The sequence below is a fragment of the Hippocampus bargibanti genome, linkage group LG01 (assembly GCF_051943395.1).
Source record: "Hippocampus bargibanti isolate YZ-2025 linkage group LG01, ASM5194339v1, whole genome shotgun sequence".
In the NCBI taxonomy this organism is placed as follows: domain Eukaryota; kingdom Metazoa; phylum Chordata; class Actinopteri; order Syngnathiformes; family Syngnathidae; genus Hippocampus; species Hippocampus bargibanti.
The window spans coordinates 18,301,754-18,324,843 of NC_142734.1; the positions used below are offsets into that span (position 1 = coordinate 18,301,754).

The following is a 23,090-nucleotide window of genomic DNA, read 5'->3' on the forward strand; positions in this document are numbered from 1 at the left end:
ACGCCATGTATCTATGGCCTGCCAAAAATACATAAAGAAGGGTTCCCCCTCCGACCCATTGTTTGTAGCATTGACTCCTCTACATACAATGTAGCCAAATATTTAAAAACTATTTTAGCTCCGTTGGTTGGTAACACAGAATACCACGTAGAGAACACCACAGGGTTTGTAGAGAGGATCAAAGACCTCATATTGGAACCTGAGGAAACGTTGGCATCATACGATGTGACTTCTCTCTTTACATCTGTCCCAACCCCAGCAGCAGTCTCAGTGGTGAGGACGAGGCTGCTGGCGGATGTTTCTCTGCATGAAAGAACCAAACTGAAACCGGATCACATCTGCCAATTATTAGAAATCTGCCTTAATACTACGTATTTTCAATTTCGGGAAAAATTTTATAAACAAATCCATGGTTGTGCTATGGGCTCACCAGTTTCACCCATAGTGGCTAATCTTTACATGGAAGAGATGGAGAAACAGGCCCTCACATCCTTCCCAGGGACAAAACCTAGACACTGGTTCAGATATGTGGACGATACTTTTGTCATAATTAAAAAACAAGAAATTCAATCCTTCACAGATCATCTCAACTCTGTAGACTTCAACATTAAATTTACTCGTGAGGACATTCAAGAGAACCAACTAGCCTTCTTGGATTGTAAAGTAATTATAAAAGAGGACAGAGCGCTAAAAACAGAAGTCTTTAGGAAGGCTACGCACACTGACCAATACTTACTTTTTGACTCTAACCACCCTTTACAACATAAACTAGGAGTTATCAGAACCCTCCAGCATAGGGCTAAACTAATACCAACTAGCACTGAAGGTAGAGAAAAGGAGGCAAAACATATCAGGAGAGCACTCACTAACTGTGGGTACCCTCAGTGGTCATTCAACAAATGTCAGAAAGAAAGAATAGCGAACGAAACCAATAATTCTCAAGATTCTAAAAGGAGAGGAGTAGCAGTACCGTACATTGCAGGAGTTTCTGAAAAATTACAAAGAGTCCTTTGGCAACATAAAATTCCTACTTATTTCAAACCGATAAACACGTTAAGGCAAAAATTAGTGCATCCAAAAGATAGGCTACCAAATGAAAAACAAAGTAATGTAGTTTATTCCATACATTGTAAGAATGAAAATTGTAAAGAGCAGTACATTGGGGAGACTCAACAAATTCTCAAAAAAAGACTTTATCAACATCGCAGGGATAATACTAGTGGGCCTCAATCGGCAGTACATTTGCACCTAAAAGCTAGCAACCACTCATTTGACGACAATGAGGTTAAAATCTTAGCGAAAGAACATAGATGGTTTGAAAGGGGGGTAAAAGAGGCGATTCTTATAAAACAACAAAATCCTTCATTAAACCGGTCTGGTGGTGTGAGGTTCAATTTGGATCGTTCATACAATAGCCTGCTCAGGCAAAACAGGTTAGGCAACTTTCGCAATGCTGATGAGGGTCGTTATGCTGATGAGGTGATACCGGGGGGAGTGGGTGTAATAGGCCAATCGTTAGTCAGGAATGTAGGAACAATCAGTGGGGCCACAGGGGGGGGTCCCACGCCCCCCCCCCCAACCTGAGAGTAGGGACCTATCATAGCTGTGTCCGGCGCCACCAGGTCTGGACATTAGGGATATATAAATGGGGCCGATACGACCAGTCAGACTTTAGTTCGCTGACGAAGCCTCTTGGATAGGAGGCGAAACGTCCGAAACCTTCACTTTTGTACAGATGACGGCTGAAGAAACCTTCTCATCGATAGTGCCTCTTTGCATTTTTTTTTTCTGATGATACTAGTGCAGCGTGTTCGACCGGAAACAAATTCCTTGTGTGTTCTACATACTTGGCAATAAAGATGATTCTGATTCTGATTAAATAAGGGTGAGAACTTTTTGGGTTTGGGTTAGGGGTTACGGTTTGGTTTGGTTAAGGTTGGGATTCAGGGTGAGGGTAGGGGTCGGCTTTACTGGACCAAAAACAACCCACCCCTCAAAACAAACAAACAAACAAAAAAATAAAAAAAACTATTTACTTGGAACTGAAAAAAAAATAAAAGACTTTTTTAAACCTCATAGTCAAGGTGATACATGTGGTATGTACTGTACTATATAAACTATATTAGCCTACTATTAAAATGACTACATTGTTTACAAATACCCTCATGATTAAATTAAATGATTACATTTAGAGAATGGCGGACCGTGTCACTATTCTGTTTAGCGTTAGGTTATGTTAATAGTTAGAGGATTGGGGTTAGGATTCAGATTAGGGGTCAGGTTTAGGGTGCAGTTAATGCTTTGGGGTGAGGGTTAAAGGAAAACCGACGTCTCCGGACAATTGTGTCCATAATTTGTAAAATGGCTTCAAACGACTTCTACTGAGCGTATTTTAAAAATATTCCACCGCATATAGCTATATTTTACGGTTTAAGACTCGCGCTGAATATTCAGGAAGTATTGTTTTTGAGTTGGTGACGAGTCCGTACGTGACGTCACTAAAGGAGCGCCCCACACTGAAAAAAAGACACATTGTAGCAGTCCTTCCATCACGTCAATGTATTTTGCTGTATTGTTTGGTCTGAAAACCTTGTGTTGCACCCAAAAGACGCCAGGAGCGGGTGTCCAAGCTCCATATAAGGAATTTATCAGCCTGTGGAAACGGAGGTGGCCACAGGAGGTCGCCAATTTGTGCCTCTTTTCTGGTTATCTGTTTCTCCCTAATGTTGCCTCAAAATGGCATGGAATAAATTCTTTAATCGATTGCAAACATGTATGCTTTCCTCTTCAGAACTATTTGAATCATATTCATAACTGGAGATGTAACGAGAAAGCATATTCTCCGAATCTGAAACCATTGTTTTGATTCGTCTGTGTAAGCTCTCAGTCGTACAGGAGTGGTCCATCGATGAGAAGGTTTCTTGTAGGTTTGTTGTACAGATGACGGCTGCACAGATGGAGACAAAGAGAGACAAAGACAGACAGAGAGAGACAGAGGGAGAGACATATAGAGGGAGGCAGAGAGAAACAGAGAGAGAGGGAGAGCCAGAGAAACAGACAGAGAGAGGGGAGACAGAGACAGAGAGAGAAAGAAGCATAGAGAGAGAAAGCAGTGAGAGAGAGGGAGAGAGAAAGAAAGAGAGAGAGAGAGAGAGAGAGAGAGAGAGAGAGAGAGAGAGAGAGAGAGAGAGAGAGAGAGAGAGAGAGAGAGAGAGAGACCGCCCTCACTGCGTAATGGTTGTGTCACATCCATACGCACCACGTAAACAAAAGCACATTGTCGGTGTCCCAGGAATTGAGTTTGGGTTTTACAGCAAGCTTGGAAGAGGTGTTGCACTGCATCCATCACGTCATCCGCATTTGAGACCAGCAGGTGGACTTCATGATCTTGCTGTACAGCAAGATATTTACAGCCTGTTTGGATTACATAGTACCAGCCGAGGATAATGTTTAAGTTACATATTATACAAGAACGACAATTGATTCTCTTCACTTATATGTCTGTAGAATAACCATACAAAGCATTGAATTTGTATCTAGGATTTGCTGCAAGTTGTTTCAGTGGATTTATACATTTCTTCAGCTCCATGTGTGTGAGAGATTTGTTTATTTTACTGTGATTATGATTAGTATTTTTAAAATCTGATTGCAGTGACCATGCCGTGCATCAAGGCACAACGCAGCTCCTCTCCTTCAGGAGCCCGCTCGGCATCTCAGGGCGCAGTCGGTGAGCATAGCTGTGATTTCCTCACTCCAGAGTTCGTCAAGTTCAGCATGGATCTTGCTAATAGTGAAATATCAGCTTCACCGTCGGGCGGACAAGCTTACAGTTGTGGCTACGACGTGAAACCCCAGCAGTGTCTCTTCCAAATGCCGCTTCATGGGGACATCGTCAAGGTGGGGGAGGCGCGAGGTTGTCCAGCACGATTTCAACCCGGTCCGCACCTGCAGGCGGGTGATCTACTGTGCCCCACAAGATCCATTTACTGTTACCAGGCTGCATCTTCACGGACACCCATGATGCCCAACTTTCAAACTTCCCTAATGTGGGAGGACCCAAGTTCTCTGATTTGTCAAGACTATTTGGTGGCAGCACAGAGGAAGAATACCTTTTCCAGATTCTCACTCTTTTCCATCAAACACGCACAAGAATTCAATCACGACTTTTCGACTGGTACTCCAATGAAATTTGATCAACCTTTCCTCGTTTCCACCGACAAGGATCAAGCACAGGACTCTTCCGGTCTCCTTTGCTGTGCTGGACTAGGAAAGCAGCCATATTTGGGGTTTCACCCTGTGCGGCTCGCCCACAGTCAGCATTTAAGGAAGAACCCCAATGCTCACCCATCCACCACCAACCGAGGACGACAGAGCGTGGAGGGACTGTGTGCGGTGTGCGGAGACAACGCAGCCTGTCAGCACTACGGAGTGCGAACTTGCGAGGGATGTAAAGGATTCTTCAAGGTGCGGAATGAAATATTATAATTATAGAATCAAAAATTTAGATTTAATTTGATGAGAGGATCCATTAGATACAGGCTGCTAAATAACTTTATATGCGGACGCAAGCCACATGAATTAAGAATCTTGAATTTTTCATCTTGAAGGTCGTATTCTGGATTTCAAATGTATATGTTGGCATCATATTGAAAAAGTAATTAAACCCTTGGCTGGGGAGTCCAGAGGGCATCGCGAGGACCTCATTCAAAGCCGCTGCCTGTCCTCTTAGTTCCCTGTACGGTACATTAAAAAATAATAAAAGCATGGCCTCTGAAAGAAAGTCATTAACAACAGTTAATAAATCAAAGATGACATGCTATTTCTTTCAAATATAAACAATTGTATATATAATAATTACAATTTATCATATATCATATGTTTTACTTTATATTTCACTGAATGTTTTGAAACGTTAAAAAAATATTTTTTTTTGGGGGGGGGGGGTTGGGGGTAGTCAGCCATTTGAAGGGGACACAAAGACACACAACCATTTGCACCTACAGACAATTACACCTATGGGCAATTTCAAGTGTTCCATTAAGTTACCATGCATGTTTTTGGAATGGAGAAAACCCACACATGAATGGAGAAAACAGGCAAACTCCATACAGGAAGGGCAAAGTAGCAACCCTGCACCTCTGCAGTGTGGAATGGCCTGCCTGGATAACCAAGATCATCATTGTACAAACACGCTGTATAAAGTGAAGTAAAAGCAAGCAAAACTATTTCATTCAGTAAAAAAAAGAATAAATAAATAAATACATAAAATAAATAACACAAAATTTCACTCAAGGATTAATGCTGCTTTTGTATTGCAACACTTTTTTGCAGTTGTCCCTTATGAAATGGCCCAATGGGCAGGTCAATACAGAAAAAATAAATACAAATAATTAAACCAGAACTGTGCATGTTTAGTCATAAATTAAATAAATAAATAAATAAATAAATAAATAAACATTGAAAGCAAAAAATAAAACATGTTTTGTTTCTGAAATGTCTTTTTTTTTTCGAGACGAAGTAAAAGACACTGAGAATGTCACAATACATCACAGGATTACTAATCATGTTTTGCTTTGTGACTTACAAATATAAATATAATAATAAAAAAAAAATATAATACAACACTGAGATGCAGGGTGCTTTTTCAATGAAAAAAATCAAGAGTAATTCACTCTCAATAACTTCTCATTATGTTGTTTTACAGTGTTGAACCAACCATTTCTTTTCTGCAACTAAAACCAGCATGTGCAAATATTAAATATTGTATATTTATTTCAATAAATATTAAATATGTTTTTTAATTTGGTTGGTCTGGCATATGGGGTGCACATATGCATTCAAGTTCAAGGTTCTGAGTTTGAATCTCAGCTCTGACCCATCTATATAAAGCGGGCATGTTTCTAGTCTTCCTCCCATACACCAAAAGAACACCAATTAGGTTAACTGAAGACTTGACCATAGGTGTGATCATAGATAATGCCTGAATGTGCAGTGAGTGACTGTCACAGCCCAGGTATATCTCATCTGGCATAGAGTCAGGATAAGCGACAAAAAAATGGTTGGACAGATTTCACCTGACATGCCTGCTTTTGACCTCTTGCCCTGGGTGTTCATGGGGACAAATGCCCTGATTGAAACTTGCCATTGACGTGCGATGACTAAGAAACCTTTCTTCTCCTTCTTTGATCAAGAATCCCAGGACAATTGGCTCAATTATGAATGCCCATGACCAGCTATTTACCCAGACTGACCAGTTCACACACTGTATGCCATACAGCACCTCACCAATCCCCCAGGACCCACGAACACTGCTGCTTATTTTCAAAGAGGCTTTAGCGTTCCTTTTCATGGAATTTCATCTAGAAGGAAACATACTTTACTATTGCTGTGATGTTTCATCTTGACCGAATTTTTTACCACTCACAGGTTCCACATCACATCAAAAGAACTTTTGTACAGTGACGAAATATTGCCATCTCCCTCCAGCGCACAGTCCAGAAAAATGCCAACTACGTGTGTTTGGCGGCCAAGATTTGCCCCGTGGACAAACGGCGGAGGAATCGCTGCCAATACTGTCGCTACCAGAAATGCCTTGCTGTAGGAATGGTCAGAGAAGGTAACGTTAGACACACAAGCTTCCTGCAACGTGACATTATGTTTGACAAAATGTTTTGGGTGTTTCTGCTGCTCTGCAGTGGTGCGGACAGACAGTCTAAAAGGTCGCAGGGGTCGCCTTCCCTCCAAACATAAAGTTCTTCCTGATTCATCCTCACCGGTCAACACGCTGCTGAGCTCCCTCATCAAAGCACATGTGGAGTCCAACCCTTCGCCCTCACAGTTTGATTACTGCAAAGTAAGAAATATTCTTAAACTTCGAAGGAGCTTTCATTTTACAGAACACTTACTTCTTCACTCGTGGCTTTGTGGAGTTCAAAGAAAGTCCTGAAAGCCCTCCAGGAGATGATGCTCAGCACGTGGTTCAGTTTTACGACCTCTTGACCAGATCAATGGAAGTGATTCAAACATGGGCATTGAAGATACCGGGATTCGTCTCTCTGACCAAGCATGACCAAGACCTCCTGTTCTACTCGTCATTCTTGGAGCTCTTCATTTTACGTCTGTCATACAGGTCAGCGCAACAGAGTTGTCACGTGAATGCAGTGGCGGGCCGTTGATTTCATCGTTAGGCCTTCAGTAATGCTACATCTGAATCAATCCTGACTGAAAAAACAGTGGTGTGATTTACTACAAGTCAGCTAGAGAGCACCATTAGCTAGGAAATTACTGACCGCTCTTTCTTAATGATGTCCATTTTTTTTTTCTTGAAAAGTCCGTCTTCAAAATGGCTTTAACAGTAAATCTCCAACCAAATCCATTTCTTCTCCTCCTTCAGCCATTGTGGGTTGACAAAACTGCTATTAAATCAACACAATATATTTGTTTATGCAGCTCGCTACCGGTACAGTGTGCTAGTTCTGGCCAGTATGCTATTGTCACTACCAGCTTGTGATCAGATCAGTTTTCGCAAACTATGATTGGCTAGTCACCAGATGAAATGATGGCTGAAATGTGATTGGTTAAATGCTTTTATACAAAAAAATAGGTCTGAAAGCAGTGAAACATGGGAAAACTAATGAAAAGAAACTGAAAGACAATTTGGAATTATTTATGAAGAATTCATGGACAAAATATAATTAACATCAGTCCGTGATTTAGATAATTTTAGTCCACCGGAGAAGGCTTTGCAGGCCTTGATGGTCCGCTACTGCGTGAATGTGATTCTCAGAGTGAGGTTGTGTAAATTATTTTGTCACACTACTCAAGGAATTATCAGAAATGATGTGACAGAAACATGCATTGTGTGATGTTCTGTTCCGTTTCTCTTGTTCATCCAACCACATTCATGCAAAACATTGAGTATAGGCTGTAACTTCCTTATGTAACCCTGAGCATGCTCAATATAAGCGGGTTTGAAAATGTATTTCCTGACAGATAGATCATGCACACCCTTTGCTTTGTCTCAGATCTAACCCTGATGAAGCAAAATTGATATTCTGTGACGGCTCAGTGTGGCACCGCCTCCAATGTCTAAGGGGTTTTGGCGAGTGGATTGACAGCATTGTCGAGTTCTCCACCAATTTACACAGAATGAATCTGGACATCGCCACCTTCTCCTGCATATGTGCCCTTGCTCTGATCACTGGTGAGATGCCCTTTGCCTCTTGACAAACGTGCCCTTTGTGTGTATAGAACCACAACTGTCACAATCTAAGGTGTAACATGATATGTGTTTTTGGACAGAGCGGCACGGACTGAAGGAACCGAGGAAGGTGCAGGAGCTGCAGGGTAGTGTTGTCAAATGTTTGAAGGATGGCAGCGTGTACACAGCGAGAGACTCCAACCATTTATACAGACTGGTGGAGAAGCTTCCTGAACTTCGCACTCTGTGCATTCAGGGCCTGCAGAGGATTTTTTATTTAAAGTTGGAGGATTTGGTGCCGCCACCCGCAACAATAGATAAGTTATTCCTCGACACGTTGCCCTTTTGAAGAAAACAGAAAATGCTTTTAAGGACGTTGTCCGAAGGTGATGCTGTGTAGATTGATGATTTATATGTAATTTGAGCACAAAAAAACTTTCATTTGAAATCATGTTTACCTCTTGATGTCAACTGTGAATTTTGATGTAATTCTGATGCATTTTATTTATATTTGTAATTGTCCTCCTGTGTTTCATTGAATAAATAACCTCTTGGGCATGGCTGGACTAATTTATTTCGCCTTTTATCATGTCAGAAAATGCAAAACATTTCATCTCCCAATACAACAAAAAAAGGGTGATACTGTGCGTTTGTATGGCTTACAAAAATGGATTGTAGATAGATAGATACAGTAGACAGACAGACAGATGCTATATTTGAACTATTGTCGAATACTATTAACGATATATCTCAATGTGATGTGATCGTGGTAGTGATAAGAGTTTAATTAAGTTGGATAAATTCCCGCTAAAGGTGCAGCCACTGTTTGTAGTTGTGTTCAACTGAAGCACTCACCACCTCCTGACCTTCTGGATGTCAAAAACAAGTTTTCTTTTCCTCGAGGATGCTCAAAATCCCTCAGCCTTCAGACCTGCTTATGGCCACATGGAAACATCAAATAACATTCCTTCAATTTGTCAGTGCTCACTTTCATCTCTGCACCCATCCAGCATCAATACAGCTTAAAGCCTTATCAGCACCAGCACAGAGGCCCTTGAGCACCAGACCACCACCGATGGGTCAAAAGGCCCGGACCCCTGCTGACTTTCAACATGTAATCCAACACAGACTGGAACCAATTACTGATCAGGTGCATACATGGTTGCGCCTGTGTTTGTTGATTCGAAAACATAGATGTGGTTAGTCCATTCAGTAAATTTTTGAAGACAGACATCATTATGGTAATTTAATGTCTGTCGAACTATAACAAACACATGTTTCCAAAATGTTTTGACAAAAAGAAAAGCACACTTGAAAAAAAATGAGGCGCAATCCAAAGTGGAAAAACACAAGAAATGACACCGGCCACTGTATCATCTATCATATCAAATCAATTGAAAAAAAAACAAGCGATGCAAGAAACCAGCAACAGGAACTTCTTAATTGCTGATGCTGGATTGTAACACAAATAAATACATGAGATGCCTTCCTGTAGATATGAGTTTACATATTGCTTTTCTGAGTCTTATTTCCTTGGCAATGTTGTAAAAAAAACAAGGACTGGTACAGGCATTACATGTAGAGTAAAATATTAAAAATCAATTTTAAAAAAGTAAATCAAAATACCAAATATGCTAAAATAGGGGTTGATGTAATGTCCTCAGTTGGACGCGATGAGAGACATCTGATGGAATATGGACCACGTGGATCCTGGGGTTAGTTACCGTGAGAGAAAATGAGTGAATTGATTATTTATGTTTTTACGTTTAGTTTGGTAAAATAGAAGAGAAGTACACATCTACAAAGTAGCAGATGTATTGGCCTGGTGGGCACTGCAAAGCACAATAAGCAAAGGAATATTACGGTTCCGGAATGTTCCAGAATAGAATAAAAATTTCAAAATGTGGACTCAAATGGAATTGAAGAAAGATATTTTTTTTTGTTCTTTGAAAAAAAGAGTTGATCTGATCTATTCTATTGAGCTGCAACATTGTTGAGAACAATAAGTCAGTCTATCAGAAAGGATTAGTGGATCTTCCATTGCAGATATTAGTAATTCAACATGAAGTGGCCTCTTCAGAGAAAAAAAAACATAAACGGAGAGTTAAGTTTGAAATAGATAATCCTTGATTTAATCACTCTGTTGCACATGAAATTGGGTGTCAAGTGTGATGGAAACACTTGAATCAATATCTTGGATTATTTCACACACACAAACCCAAACACAAAAGAATAAACTGTGTCCAGGGTGACTCTCCAGATGCCGAAATCACTCATCAACACCTGAAGCTAATCAACCAACGGGTGATAATTATTCCAGTGTGGGAGGGATTTGTTTCCTACCGGGTCTTATTACAAGATTAGAAAGAAATACTTAACAAAGGAAAAGTAATCTCTCTATCTGAAAAGCGAGGAGGAACAAACACATTGCTTATCACAAAACCACCACTTCTTCATAAGTGTTTCTCAGGGGTCGTTTTAAGAAGAATCCAAGGGATAAAGTCTGGAGGGTACAATAGTTTGTTTGAGGATTATAAAGATGTTTCTTTCCATTCACATCTGGAGATATGGCATAAGCTCTATCGGACCTTCAAAGGTCACACGCCAAGTTCTGCATCACTGCGCGGATTGATGGACAGGGCACAGAAGTATCTATCAAGTTACTAATTCACTATTGTGATCTATAATTTTTCATGGTTTAACAATAAAACATCTGGAACGGGCAGTGTAAATAATGAGAATCCCTTTTCGACCTCAGCCAATTGGAAAGTGAGGAAGTAAAATTAGAATAGAAAATGCAGATGGCGCTATCTGGTGGCTGTTGTTAACATTACAAGTATCGCAAACAAAGCATCCATTCATCCCATTTTCCACCCAGCCTTTCTTTTTTCCGCTTATCCTCACGAGGGCATGTAATTGGGGGTAATTGGCGACATGATGATGTGTGTTACTTGTGACTAACATTGAGCTTTGAGGGAACTTGAGGTGACAAAATGTTTGTTCGTCGAGTACACCTCCCCCCACCCCCCTGCCCATCTCTTTTGAGCAAAAACTCAAAAGATTAGTAGTGATTTGAAAACGTGTTTTCTTGGCAAATGTAAGTGTATTTAGATGAACACCAAATCTATTATTTATTATCCCAATAATTACATTGTAAACAATCTTACAAGCCAGTCGAAGCGCACATTTTAAAGTGTGCCTTTTATTGGAGGGGATTTAAGGCATGTCTCTATAATTATCATGCTGCTTAACACAGCTGCGAAATGTGTGGATCTTTCCGGTTAATGTGAAAATCCTTCCGATGAGATTTAGGCATATGGGTGAACAATGTGAGAAAATGTATTTTGTTTTTGTGGGAAATATTTTAGATCTTTGAGTTCAAATCATTGGGACAGCAAGAGTTTTACATTTATATGTGTGTTTGGTATGAGAGTCGTCTGCTTGAGGCGTTTCAAAAGCCTAATGTGTAAACCAGGGATCACCTGCTCTATAAGTTGTCTGTTTGGTGTCAGTTGGCCATTTTACAACGTTCCTCCAAAGACACCTGGTGAGCAATTGGCAAGGGAATGATCTTTATCAAATTGCAAAGCCTAAACGGGCAAAAGCGGATGCACCCTACCACCACAAACGCACACAAAATACCCATAACGAAAGAGAAAGATGGAAGGTTACAGGGACAATTTCAGGAACCCAACATAATGGTTTATTATCTGCTTTTATTGCAATCAGAATTAAAAATAGCAAGATAAGGGGTATGTTTTTCTCAGTCGCTGGTGACCTCTATTGGTCTCTAATTCTGTAAGTAAGCGTGTGTTTTTGTTTTTTGGAATAGGTTGTCATAACAGTCCAAGATTGCCCAGTGAATGGAGCTGTAAGTCAATGAATCCACAAATGTCGCCACACTGAGCTTTTGGTCCAAAAAGGAAATCCAGGAAGTGTTTTCTGGTAGTAGAAGCCAAACTGGGTGGAAATGCAACTGCTGGCTCCACCTCTGCCTCCTCCCCCTGTGTCAGTTATAAAAGTCTATGTGTTACACACTGATGGGACTTCACTCACAGAGATCTCATAATAGGTACACTGTGAGGACCATTCGGGTTTAACTTTTTTTTTTTAATAAAAAAGGACACTCTCAACGACAAAATGGTGAGTTTATTTTCATTGTTACTATTGTCAGAATATGGTGATGTGACTTTGTGCTTTTCCAAGTTTGTTTTCTTATTTGAAGCTCAATTGTGCCACATCAGCTTACCAATAGAGGAATACACGTATGCGCACGAAGCAGAAAAGCACAGGAAGCACAGCAGTGGAAAGGCGCCTCCAGGCATGTGACTGTGGCTTCAGTGAAGGTTAACACTTTCCATATGGGGACTTGAGGCCTGGCATGAGGGCTTACGTGCTTGCCTTTCTGCCTGGGAATGCTGATGTGGCTTTTATACAGGCTGTCATATATTCAGTTTGTATTGTTTGCTAACAGCTTGATAAACTCGGTTTGCTGGTTTCAGCCACATGTGTTAAACAAATGAGCTCAATTTGCAAGTAAATGTGGTGAAGCGGAGGACAAGGTTTTTTTAAGACCAACCCAGACATTTTTTTTTAAATTCAGTGTTAAATATGAGTTGAGTAGGGCGCTGACCTCTACTTTGGGCGGGATAAGAGTGGGTTGGATCATTTACAGCTTGTTGACTGATGATTGGTGCAATTTTGAAGTGGTGACACACTTCCTGGTGAACATTCAGGACATGACTTGCAGAGAAATGGTAGCGGCGGTGGTTGTGTGGAAGGAAGAGCGATTATCACGGATTGTGGTTGACATTTTGCCTCCATGTTGTGACTACTACTTCAAACACATTTTTTTTAAATTCCAGCCAGTTTGAGATAAAAGAGCAGGTAGTCACCCTCATGGCTTGCTATCATTAGCATCAATACAGAGACATCAGAAACGTTCACAATTATACAAATTGAATATGAGCGTTTAACCAACTTTGATAAACACACTGGACTAAGTCGGGCCTGTTACCTTAATGGTAACAGTAATATTAAGCTGTTCAATTCTATTCAGGTTGGATATTAGACGTTTACTTTATTTGTGTTACATGAGAGGGAGTTTAAATTAAGGGTAGATGTTCAAGATGATAATGGGATCCATATGGAGTGCAGCTGCAGCATGAATCCCTCAAAATAGCTGAGCTGGTTGGTGTCGATGTACTCAGCAAGGCCCTATTGGGAAGGCAAGAAAGAGTCAAGGCTATGAAATACAAAATAAAAACTTGAGCAAGTGATTCTTTGGTGCTTTAGAAAATTTGAACACATATCAAGCAACCAGTGGACCCTTTTGCTCCCCTTGTGGCATCAGTGGAAAAACACAATGAGATTCATTGTAGGCACGTTTTAGGCTTGTCTATCGGTTGAGGAGGGAGAGAGCGAGCGAGAGACAGGAATTTCACAACAACACAAACATTTCCATGAGTCATGGCCCTTCCTCTCTAAAGAGAAAGAAGTCACAAGGCAAAACATTCTCAATTTGTTGTTCAAAGCGACTCTTGTTGAGAGAGGGGTGTTCAAGAGCTTGATCTGAGAAAAATCCTGAGTTGTAGTTCACTGCCTCAGGTCAAACTAATCCCAAATGATGAGACTTAACTTGTTTTATCATGCCATGCCTGCACCTCCCTCTTCCTCTCCCGACCTGTTCTTCAAAACGAATGTCAAAATTCTTCAGCAGGGTGTGGAAGCATAGGCATAAATATCTCTACATGTTAACTACCACAAGGCCATTTGCTTTTGTAGGTCAAGTCCCGACAAGCTCTTTCTTGGCAGGATAACCATGGAGTTGTTCTTTATGGGTTGGAAGAAAATAAAACTTGTGCCTGTTTTAAGGGTGTTCTCTCCCTCCTCCCCTGCAGCGTGAGTGCATCTCCATCCATGTTGGTCAGGCTGGTGTCCAGATGGGCAACACCTGCTGGGAGCTGTACTGTTTGGAGCACGGCATCCAGCCCGACGGCCACATGCCCAATACGAGGCCCGCAGGAGCCTCCGATGACTCATTCACCACTTTTTTTAGTGAGACTGGCACGGGCAAGTATGTGCCACGAGCCATCTTTGTGGACCTGGAACCCACTGTCATTGGTAGGTTGGTTTTGTATTAAGTAACGGAAGGTAAATAACTGTGGTAGAAGTTAAAGTCAGGTTAAGGAAGATTACTTTCTGTTATTAAATTTACTTCAGTAAAAACACATGAATGGAAAAAAATGGGTGCTAGAATTTTGCTTGTGTTGTGCCATCCATACATCCATTTTCTTACATCCGGGATCGGGTTCTGAGGGTGGCACCTTTAACAGAGAGGCCCAGGCTTACCCCTTCCCAGCAGCTTCATTCAGCTCTTTGGCAGGAATCCTGAGGCATTCCCATGAGACATAGTCTCTCCAGCATGTGCTGAGTTGTTCTCCTCGTGGAGCACACCCATAACACCTCACCAGGGAGGCCTCCAGGTGGAGGAGCATCTTGACTCTGAGGTCCACACATCCAAAACCTTTGGGAGGTCTGGACAAATATAAAAAGTCCAGATGAGACATCTTCTTTAGTTTGACGGCATCACGTGAAAGGCATGAAAGCAGTGCTTAGTCTGGCCCTTTGACTTTGTGTTGGCCAATGAGCAAAGTTAAGGTCATTGGCATGTGCTAGCTTGGTCATTTTGTTAGCAATGTCTAACCAAGCTTTTGGGCTTGTTTGGAGAGTAAAATTTCCCAAGCTCCAAACCATTTTTCTTCAGTAACAGTCAAGGCAAGTTGAAAAGGTGTTTCCTTTTGACCCTGAGGAAAGATAGCGCAGTTTAAAAAGATTGTTTTTTCCTCAACATGACTACTTATATTGCAAAGTCTCTAGCATGAAATTCTGGTATACTGCATTTCAGCCTGTACTTTTAAATGTTGCTATTTCAAAGTCTTGTGGGTATGTACCAAATTACTCGTGCCTTTCTATTGACATACTTTGTGGTTTGACTATCCTCTTGCAGATGAGGTACGCACAGGTACATATCGTCAGCTCTTCCACCCAGAACAGCTCATCTCTGGGAAGGAGGACGCTGCCAACAACTACGCTCGTGGTCACTACACCGTTGGAAAGGAGCACATTGACTCTGTACTGACCAGGATCCGGAAGCTGGTGAGATGATGCAAGTCATTGCAAATTGGATTTTGTCATTTTCATGTTTTAATAGCAAACTCAGAACGTCTCTCTCATCACTGACAGATTTTCAGCAAATAACAAGGGCACAAACGTTTAACTTGCTTATGCAATTCCAGACTTAATGGGTGGATTGGAACTCACCTTTTTTACACATTTTATTGAAAAAAAACTATTTTGAAGAACAGGTCCCTCTCACAGAAAATAAAATACTAATTAAAATATACCGAATGAAATTGTGTTGCTCTCTCTCAGTCTGACCAGTGCACTGGACTCCAAGGTTTCCTGGTGTTCCACTCCTTCGGGGGAGGAACTGGTTCTGGCTTCACTTCTTTGCTGATGGAGCGGCTCTCAGTGGACTTTGGCAAAAAGTCAAAGTTGGAGTTCGCCATCTATCCTGCCCCTCAGGTGTCGACTGCTGTAGTGGAGCCATATAACTCCATTCTCACAACACACACCACCCTGGAGCACTCGGACTGTGCCTTCATGGTGGACAACGAGGCCATCTATGATATCTGCCGCAGGAACCTGGACATAGAACGTCCATCGTACACCAACCTGAATCGACTCATCAGTCAGATAGTCTCCTCCATCACAGCCTCACTGCGCTTTGACGGAGCCCTGAATGTAGACCTGACTGAGTTTCAGACCAATCTGGTGCCCTACCCGCGAATCCACTTCCCTCTGGCGACATACGCCCCGGTCATCTCAGCAGAGAAGGCCTACCACGAGCAGCTGACTGTGGCGGAGATCACCAACTCCTGTTTTGAGCCAGCAAATCAGATGGTGAAATGTGACCCTCGGCATGGCAAGTACATGGCCTGCTGTCTGCTGTACCGCGGCGACGTTGTGCCAAAAGATGTAAACGTGGCTATTAGCAACATTAAAACCAAACGCTCCATCCAGTTTGTGGACTGGTGCCCCACTGGCTTCAAGGTGGGCATCAATTACCAGCCACCCACTGTGGTTCCTGGAGGAGACCTGGCCAAGGTCCAGAGGGCTGTGTGCATGCTGAGCAACACCACGGCCATCGCGGAGGCCTGGGCTCGACTGGATCACAAGTTCGACCTGATGTATGCCAAGAGGGCCTTTGTGCACTGGTATGTTGGCGAGGGGATGGAGGAGGGGGAGTTCTCAGAGGCCAGAGAAGACATGGCTGCCCTGGAGAAGGACTACGAGGAGGTGGGCATCGACTCATTGGATCAAGACGAAGATGAGGGGGAGGAGTATTAGACAAGAAAGTCGATCAGCTTCATTTCTGATGTCGTGCATTTGAATGGCTGTTACGTTGTCAACAAATAAACAGCAGCGTGTTTATGCTCGGCTCAAGAACAAGTTTGTTTTTCTTGAGTGTGACTCATTTGAAGCAAAGAATGCATTTGTGCCTTCTTTTCAAATAAAAAAACTTACATTTGTTTCTGTTCCTTCCTTTTTTTGTGCATTGACAGATAATGTAGGTTAGTATGGACGCTATACGGGCAGACGATAGGACAGAAAATAAAAATTAAACAATTCGAAAAGACGGTCGTCATAAAAATATATTTTAAGCCAATCAATCAATCCTCTTGTCAATTCTTTGATCAAATAGCCAAACCCGAATGTAGCTGTACATTACAACTACCGCCCTCCCTATATATCTAACTCCAAGTCATCTGGAATAGGATACAACTCACATATGAACATGAACAATTTGGAAACAAAAACAATCTGTTTGGATTTTGGGACAAACAGAAGGAGGCATGATGAATATCTGCTGCAGGAAAAATGGCTAGAACTGAAGGTTTATGGAGCTGTTCTTTTGTGTGTGCTCACTCCCTGGTCAACCTGGTCTTGTAATTCACTCGATCAGATGAAGGGTGCACAGATGGGAGATTTCTAAAGGTCACCAAAGGACGATGTGGAAAGGTAAATGTTAAATCTTGGGATGAGTTAGTCTCATTTGAATTGGAAAATGCAAAAGCGTGAATATTTCTTGTGAGGTTTCCAAATCGGTTTTCATGACAACCCCCTACACAGTTACACTGTTGGATCTGTTTGGGGAGTCAGCATTGTCAGTGTTTTTTTTCAACGACGAAACCAGGAGTATCTAAGTGGTGCATTCAAAAGAAAAGTTTGGGGTTTTCTAACATTCAATTTATTTACAGCAAGGGTGATATCATTGTAGACACTTTTACACTGTGCCCCTAATTCATATGCCATTGACAATTCACATAAAATATTCGTACAACATAAAGTAGACGTTTCATTCCAAAATTAAGATCTGTTATCAGCTTCCATGTTCTTGTCTCACTCTTGTCTGTGTCTATTTTCAGTTTGTTGGCATCTGTTTGGATCTTCTCGAGTTGTTTAATGAGAAAAGATTTAGGATTCCTCATTAAACACTGGCAGTCATAATCGCTGTTACCATTCTGCATATTTAGGAAAATGAACAGCAAAACTACACATCTTCTATAAGTGTATTATAGAAAAGGATAGCTTTGAAGGGCAAGCCCTCTTGTTACACTCATAATCTGTTAAAGGGCAATCAACAATCTAACAAACATAAAAACATAAATCGTCTAACTTGAAAGCTAAATAAAGTAGTTCCACATTCACAAACATTGTAAACTCCATCAATGTGTGTCTTTAACAGAACACACTGGGAAAAAAAATCACATTCTGGAGACAGAGTTGACTGCTTTTAACCAATCTGCCAACAAAAACATATTAAAGTGCACACATTAGCCATTGTTGACCATTTTTGGTCTCACACTACACTAAGCACGAAGTACTGTACCATATTTTTAAACAAGACTTAAGATTTAGCTATGTACAAAGTAAAATATGATATGACATAAATTAGATAAGAGGGCTATTATTTATTTTTTTGACCTGACAATCACCAGCCGGGGGTGATGTGTGGCACACTGTCTGTTTTTTTCTTTGCGACTCAAAGCCTATATTAATTACTAAAATTTAAAATGGGATGCAATGTTTTATTTTTATGTGACGGGTGTATAAATGCTAGGTTGTTTTTAACGCGCTAACACATTAACACCATTTTTTGTGCAAGACGTTCCCTTTTCAAACTATTTTTTTAAATTTATGTCAATAATCCTTTTATCAATAAAAATACTGAAGAATTCAAATGGCTTAAGTTCTGATGGGTTTTCATCAAGTTATTTCAGGATTTCCTGTGAAAGGATACGCTCTTCTGACAACTTGAGGCTCCTCCAAGCTCTTGCTCACCCCCGACCTCCTCACTTGTCGAGAAAATGAATTGGCAGGGTTATCAGAGGAATAACAAGCTTCTGAGGGAAGGTTCGTATTCACTATCATCCATTGAACTAGACATTTGGGGTGTGACACTTTAAAATGCTACCAAAAAAACGAATGCAAATGTCGATGCGAACAACACTGTTACTGTCGGAGCAAGTCTCGTATCAATGTCCCTGAAATCCCACAGCTCTACCGTATCGCGAGAATACTTGTTTCACGCGGAGAAGGTCTCATAGCAGTTTAAAATCGACGAGTATAGACGTCGGAAGCTAGTTTTTGAAGCCATATTTTAGTATGAGTATACTCGTCGACGACTGAAAAAGAATATTTTGTCAAACGTGTATACACGTTTCTGCCGTGAAAGGGGTTAAGTATGATTAATTTTTACGCGGCCTTAGCATCCCTCAGTGTTTCTGTATTCCAAGTTTGGACACCCCTGCTCTCAGTCCCCAGTTACTAGTCCATCAAAAATTGTGCTAAGAGTAAAAAACATACACATATGCACACGCGTGTACACACACACTTCATTCATCTTCAGCGCGCCTGTCCATTAATGATGATGCATCCAACAGACAACCTCTAAAATATCCAATCAAAGAGTGCCTCAGTTGAATCTGGCTGCGTCTTGACAGGAAGTGGCCCTCGTCAGGGTAGATCTGTCCCAGAAAGCAACAAGTAAATATCTTTCTGGGACACTTTTCTCGTGATATATTTTCTGTCACTTGTGGTACCTGCATGGTGTAATTGGCTCCCACTCTGATCAAGTGCTTGATTAGCTCTGCTGAGTGCTGAAAATGAACATTTGCTGGGGAAAAGAACACAACTGGTTACATTCATTGTGGGGCAAGCGCTTACAGCTCAGCAGAGAGGTAACGGCTGGCCTGTCGTAAATCTAATGGCAAAGGGAACGTGTGCACGTGTGTGTGTGTGTGTGTGTGTGTGTGTGTGTGTGTGTGTGTGTGTGTGTGTGTGTGTGTGTGTGTGTGTGTGTGTGTGTGTGTGTGTGTGTGTGTGTGTGTGTGTGTGTGTGTACCATCAGCGGTCCCATGGGCGAGAAACAGAGTTCCTCCTCGCAGGCCTTTCATGTCTGGGAGAACTTTTGACATCTGCACAGATGAAAAACGATTTTAAATTCATTAAAACCATTGCCAAGCTTTTATGACCACATTTGGTGAATTGATTTTACTATACTACACATTGATTGTGAATAATTTATGCAAAAATGAGGGACATGGCGCCTCAGGTGTGAAGCATGTGCAGAGGAAATGCACTATAGATGTAATTAAAAGTCAAATATTCGGCGAGTCAAATAAAAAATGTCTTGAAAAGCAAATAAACAGTTGGAAACAACAGGCGGCCAAATGACTGGAAATGAAAGTAAAATGGCAACAACATTGTTGTTACATCTGTTGTGTTTCTCAACCACATGATGATTATGATGATTATGATTATTATTATTATTATAATTAGGGTGCACCACACACTCATTGTCCCTCGAAGTGGGTGACTGCACTGTGTATATGTGCGCGTGCACACACACGTGTATCTACAGCAGGCATGGGCAAACTACGGCCCGCGGGCCACATACGGCCTGTTAGGCTTTTTAACCCGGCCCGCCGAACCTGCCCAAATTATAGTAAAAACAGTGTCTGAAACTCATGACAAAAAATTAGCGGACAACAGGGCAGATAACTGAAAAGTTGCCTGCCCCATTTTTCACAACTTGAAACACAATGAGAAAACTAATCACATTAAAAACATTTGACACAAAGTATAAAGTTTTTTTAAATCTAGAATGTACCAACAACAAATGCTACCTTGCTTAATTTACACGGTAAATGTGCATGGCTTTAGATTTTGCTGCAGTAGTCGCTAGTCATTGTGGTGCACAATGCAACGTTTGCATTGCTTCCTACGAGCCACTAAGCCCCTTTCATAAGTCTCACGTACACTTTACATTTACGGTTTAATGTAAATTTATGTTTTGTAGCGTCACATATGTTGTTAGCTTCTTTTGAATCTTTCTTCTGGGCTGAGGTTCTCTGCATCTATTTTGGAAAATTATATTCAATTGCACGACTTTATAACGCTTGCGAAAGTCCGGAAGAAAGAAGCAGGCTTCTGATTGGCTGCCGTGCCGAGTATGCAAATTTCACTGCAGGTAGCCTATGTCTGTGTGCTCGGCGACGGTACACGTGTATTGTTTGCGCGTGAAGGCGAGGGCGTCAGTGAGGAGTTTGTTGAGCGCGCGGTCAGGACAAACCATCTATGATTTGGCGGAATTTAACACAAGTAGGTATTATTGAGCTTGAATATTTCGTTGTGGAATAATATGTTTTGAATGATGAAAGTGATTCCATTTTTCAATAAATGTTGATTTCTTTAACTTTGCCCCTTCAATGAAAACTTATTAAAAACAGACGCAATCTTGATGAATCACAGTGCATATGTTATTTTAATCTATTTCCATTTCCTCCTCCAAGTATCTGCGAAATAGTATGTAAACGCCATATTCCTTGAGACAAATTTATTAACTGATCAGGGATATTTTTCACATTTGAAAGACTGTTAATAAATTGGGTTCTTACTGTGCTATGAGGTTTGTACACACTACATTTAAAGGACAACCGGCACCATTTTTTTGTGTTTCCCACTGACACCAGAAAAACGTTTTATAGCATCTAAAATACCCAAAACAGGCAGGCTGATATTTTTAGTTAAATGAAAAACACCAATAAAAATGACTTCAAAATGAATCCGGAAATGGCCAGTTTCAGAAGGTCCCACCCCCTTGTTCGTGACGTCACGCCAAGACGTCTTGCCTTGCTCGAGAATCAAAACAATGGCTTCAGATTCGGAGAAGATGCTTTCTTGTTACTCATCCAGTTATGAATATGATTCAAATAGTTCTGAAGAGGAAAGCATAAATGTTTGCAATTGATTCAAGGAGTCCTCCCATATCAATTCGAGCCGTCAATGACAGCAATATAGCACCCAGAACATGCAGAAGATTGCGCCCAAGCTCCGTTGGAAATGGGCTGATTTGCCAGCTGGGAATTTGCGTCGGCGAATATCAAATAGTTGTCTTGGTGCAACACACAACAATTCACCATGGCGTTATTTATGTATTTTCCTTCTAATTTCGCCATCAACACGAAGTTTTCAGACCAAACAAAGTACCCAAAATACATTGTGTGTCGCTTTCTCGGTCAGGGGCGGTCCAAACGGTATGTCACATGGGGATCGTCATCAACTCGAAAACAAGACTTCGTGAATATTCAGCGCAAGTCTTAGAACGTAAACTATAGCTATATGCTGTGGAATCTTTGTAAAATACGTCAAAGTCATTTGAAGTGATTTTATAAATTATGGACATAACTTGTCCGGAGGCATCGGTTGTCCTTTAATGCTTTAGGTTTAGTATTTCCGGCCCAAACACTCCCTTCAAATGCTCCTGGCCCGGCCCCTCTGTCAAATTTTAGAACCCAATGTGGCCCGCGAGTCAAAAAGTTTGCCCACCTCTGATCTACAGTATGTATATGGTGAGTACAGTTTTTGCTTTTTTGAATATTGCTGACCATTTTGTGTATGGGAGCCTTTTACTGAGTTAGTTGCTTGTTCTGTAGCCACAAAGGGACATAAGTCTTCTTGTGCCGGTCCTAAGCCCGGATAAATACAGAGGGTTGTGTCAGGAAGGGCATCCGACGTAAAAGCTTGGCCAAAACAAACGTGGATTAAACCTCTAAAGATGGAGGACACTGATTTGCTGTGGCAACTCCTTGAAGGGAAAAGCCGAAGGAAAAGAAGAAGATAAGCAGCCATTTTACATGGGTACATTGCTCAGGGGAGATATGAACAAAATCTCAAAGCACACAGCTGCTCCAAGGCACCACCATTCTTTCTTTCCTTTCCAAATGACTATTGTCCGTTCACACAGTCCTCTGTCTTTGGATGGCACTTCAAGAGCAAACGCTCCTCCCACTGTCACGGAAATCGAGCACTCTGGCCCAATTCATCGTAACCCACGTAAAAGAAAAAAAAACTGTCAGTGACCTTCACTGTGCAAGCTGTTGTGTATTTTGGCCGATTCCCCCCAACAGGGACACATTTGCCACACATTTGAACGAAAGACAACAACTCAGAATCTGAAGACAATTGTGCCCAAATGTCAGCTACATTTTCTCTGCTGTCACACAGTGAACAAGGCATGCTTGGATTCGTTAGGTGTGGAAGAACTTTAAAGTCTCGTGACCTCAAGCCTCTTTGAGAAGAACTGCAATGAAAATTGGTAGCTTGTAGCAGCTCACCTGGTATCTGCTCTCTTCTGTTGAAGGCATGCCAAAATATCGCTCAGAGAATGCTGAATCTGCAAGTAATAGAGAGACAGACAATAAAATAAATATACATATACAAAGTACATCAACAAGGGATTTTTTTTTCTGATCTACATTTG

General features: G+C 41.3%; 3 protein-coding genes across 4 annotated transcripts in view; 2 read left to right on the forward strand and 1 right to left on the reverse strand.

Moving 5' to 3' along the window:
- Positions 1-3,295: 3,295 nt before the first annotated feature.
- Positions 3,296-8,868, forward strand: LOC148903392 (nuclear receptor subfamily 4 group A member 2-like). 2 transcript variants are annotated; one of them, XM_088997410.1, is made up of 7 exons: positions 3,296-3,373; positions 3,653-4,464; positions 6,487-6,616; positions 6,696-6,853; positions 6,930-7,129; positions 8,025-8,203; positions 8,302-8,868. In XM_088997410.1, exons 2-7 carry the CDS (start codon positions 3,658-3,660, stop codon positions 8,547-8,549), a joined length of 1,722 nt encoding a protein of 573 aa, XP_088853536.1. In that variant the 5' UTR covers positions 3,296-3,373; positions 3,653-3,657; the 3' UTR covers positions 8,550-8,868. The 2 variants fall into 2 exon arrangements, with proteins under 2 accessions (XP_088853536.1, XP_088853617.1); XM_088997491.1 differs by lacking the exon at positions 3,296-3,373 and having other exon boundaries at positions 3,463-4,464.
- Positions 8,869-12,225: 3,357 nt separating this feature from the next.
- LOC148903393 (tubulin alpha chain-like) lies at positions 12,226-16,794 on the forward strand. Its single transcript, XM_089001706.1, has 4 exons — positions 12,226-12,343; positions 14,101-14,323; positions 15,210-15,358; positions 15,635-16,794. The coding sequence occupies exons 1-4, from the start codon at positions 12,341-12,343 to the stop codon at positions 16,610-16,612; spliced, it is 1,353 nt and encodes a 450-aa protein (XP_088857832.1). The 5' UTR covers positions 12,226-12,340; the 3' UTR covers positions 16,613-16,794.
- Positions 16,795-16,928: 134 nt separating this feature from the next.
- Positions 16,929-23,090, reverse strand: part of dpp10 (dipeptidyl peptidase like 10) — a 31,160-nt gene continuing 24,998 nt past the window's right edge. Inside the window, exons 24-27 of the mRNA XM_089001696.1 lie at positions 22,945-23,003; positions 19,671-19,743; positions 19,369-19,442; positions 16,929-19,293 (exon numbers count right to left, since the gene is read on the reverse strand). Coding sequence (XP_088857822.1) covers positions 19,162-19,293; positions 19,369-19,442; positions 19,671-19,743; positions 22,945-23,003 — 338 coding nt within the window. The 3' untranslated portion in view covers positions 16,929-19,161. The remainder of the gene's footprint in view (positions 19,294-19,368; positions 19,443-19,670; positions 19,744-22,944; positions 23,004-23,090) is intronic.

Excerpts from the sequence above, each read along its gene's own strand:
- LOC148903392 (XM_088997410.1), top strand. The coding sequence starts at position 3,658 with ATGCCGTGCATCAAGGCACAACGCAGCTCCTCTCCTTCAGGAGCCCGC. Across the intron at positions 4,465-6,486 it reads GATGTAAAGGATTCTTCAAG|CGCACAGTCCAGAAAAATGC; the intron begins GTGCGGAATGAA and ends ATCTCCCTCCAG. Across the intron at positions 6,617-6,695 it reads TGTAGGAATGGTCAGAGAAG|TGGTGCGGACAGACAGTCTA; the intron begins GTAACGTTAGAC and ends GCTGCTCTGCAG.
- LOC148903393 (XM_089001706.1), top strand. Across the intron at positions 14,324-15,209 it reads CCTGGAACCCACTGTCATTG|ATGAGGTACGCACAGGTACA; the intron begins GTAGGTTGGTTT and ends ATCCTCTTGCAG. Across the intron at positions 15,359-15,634 it reads TGACCAGGATCCGGAAGCTG|TCTGACCAGTGCACTGGACT; the intron begins GTGAGATGATGC and ends GCTCTCTCTCAG.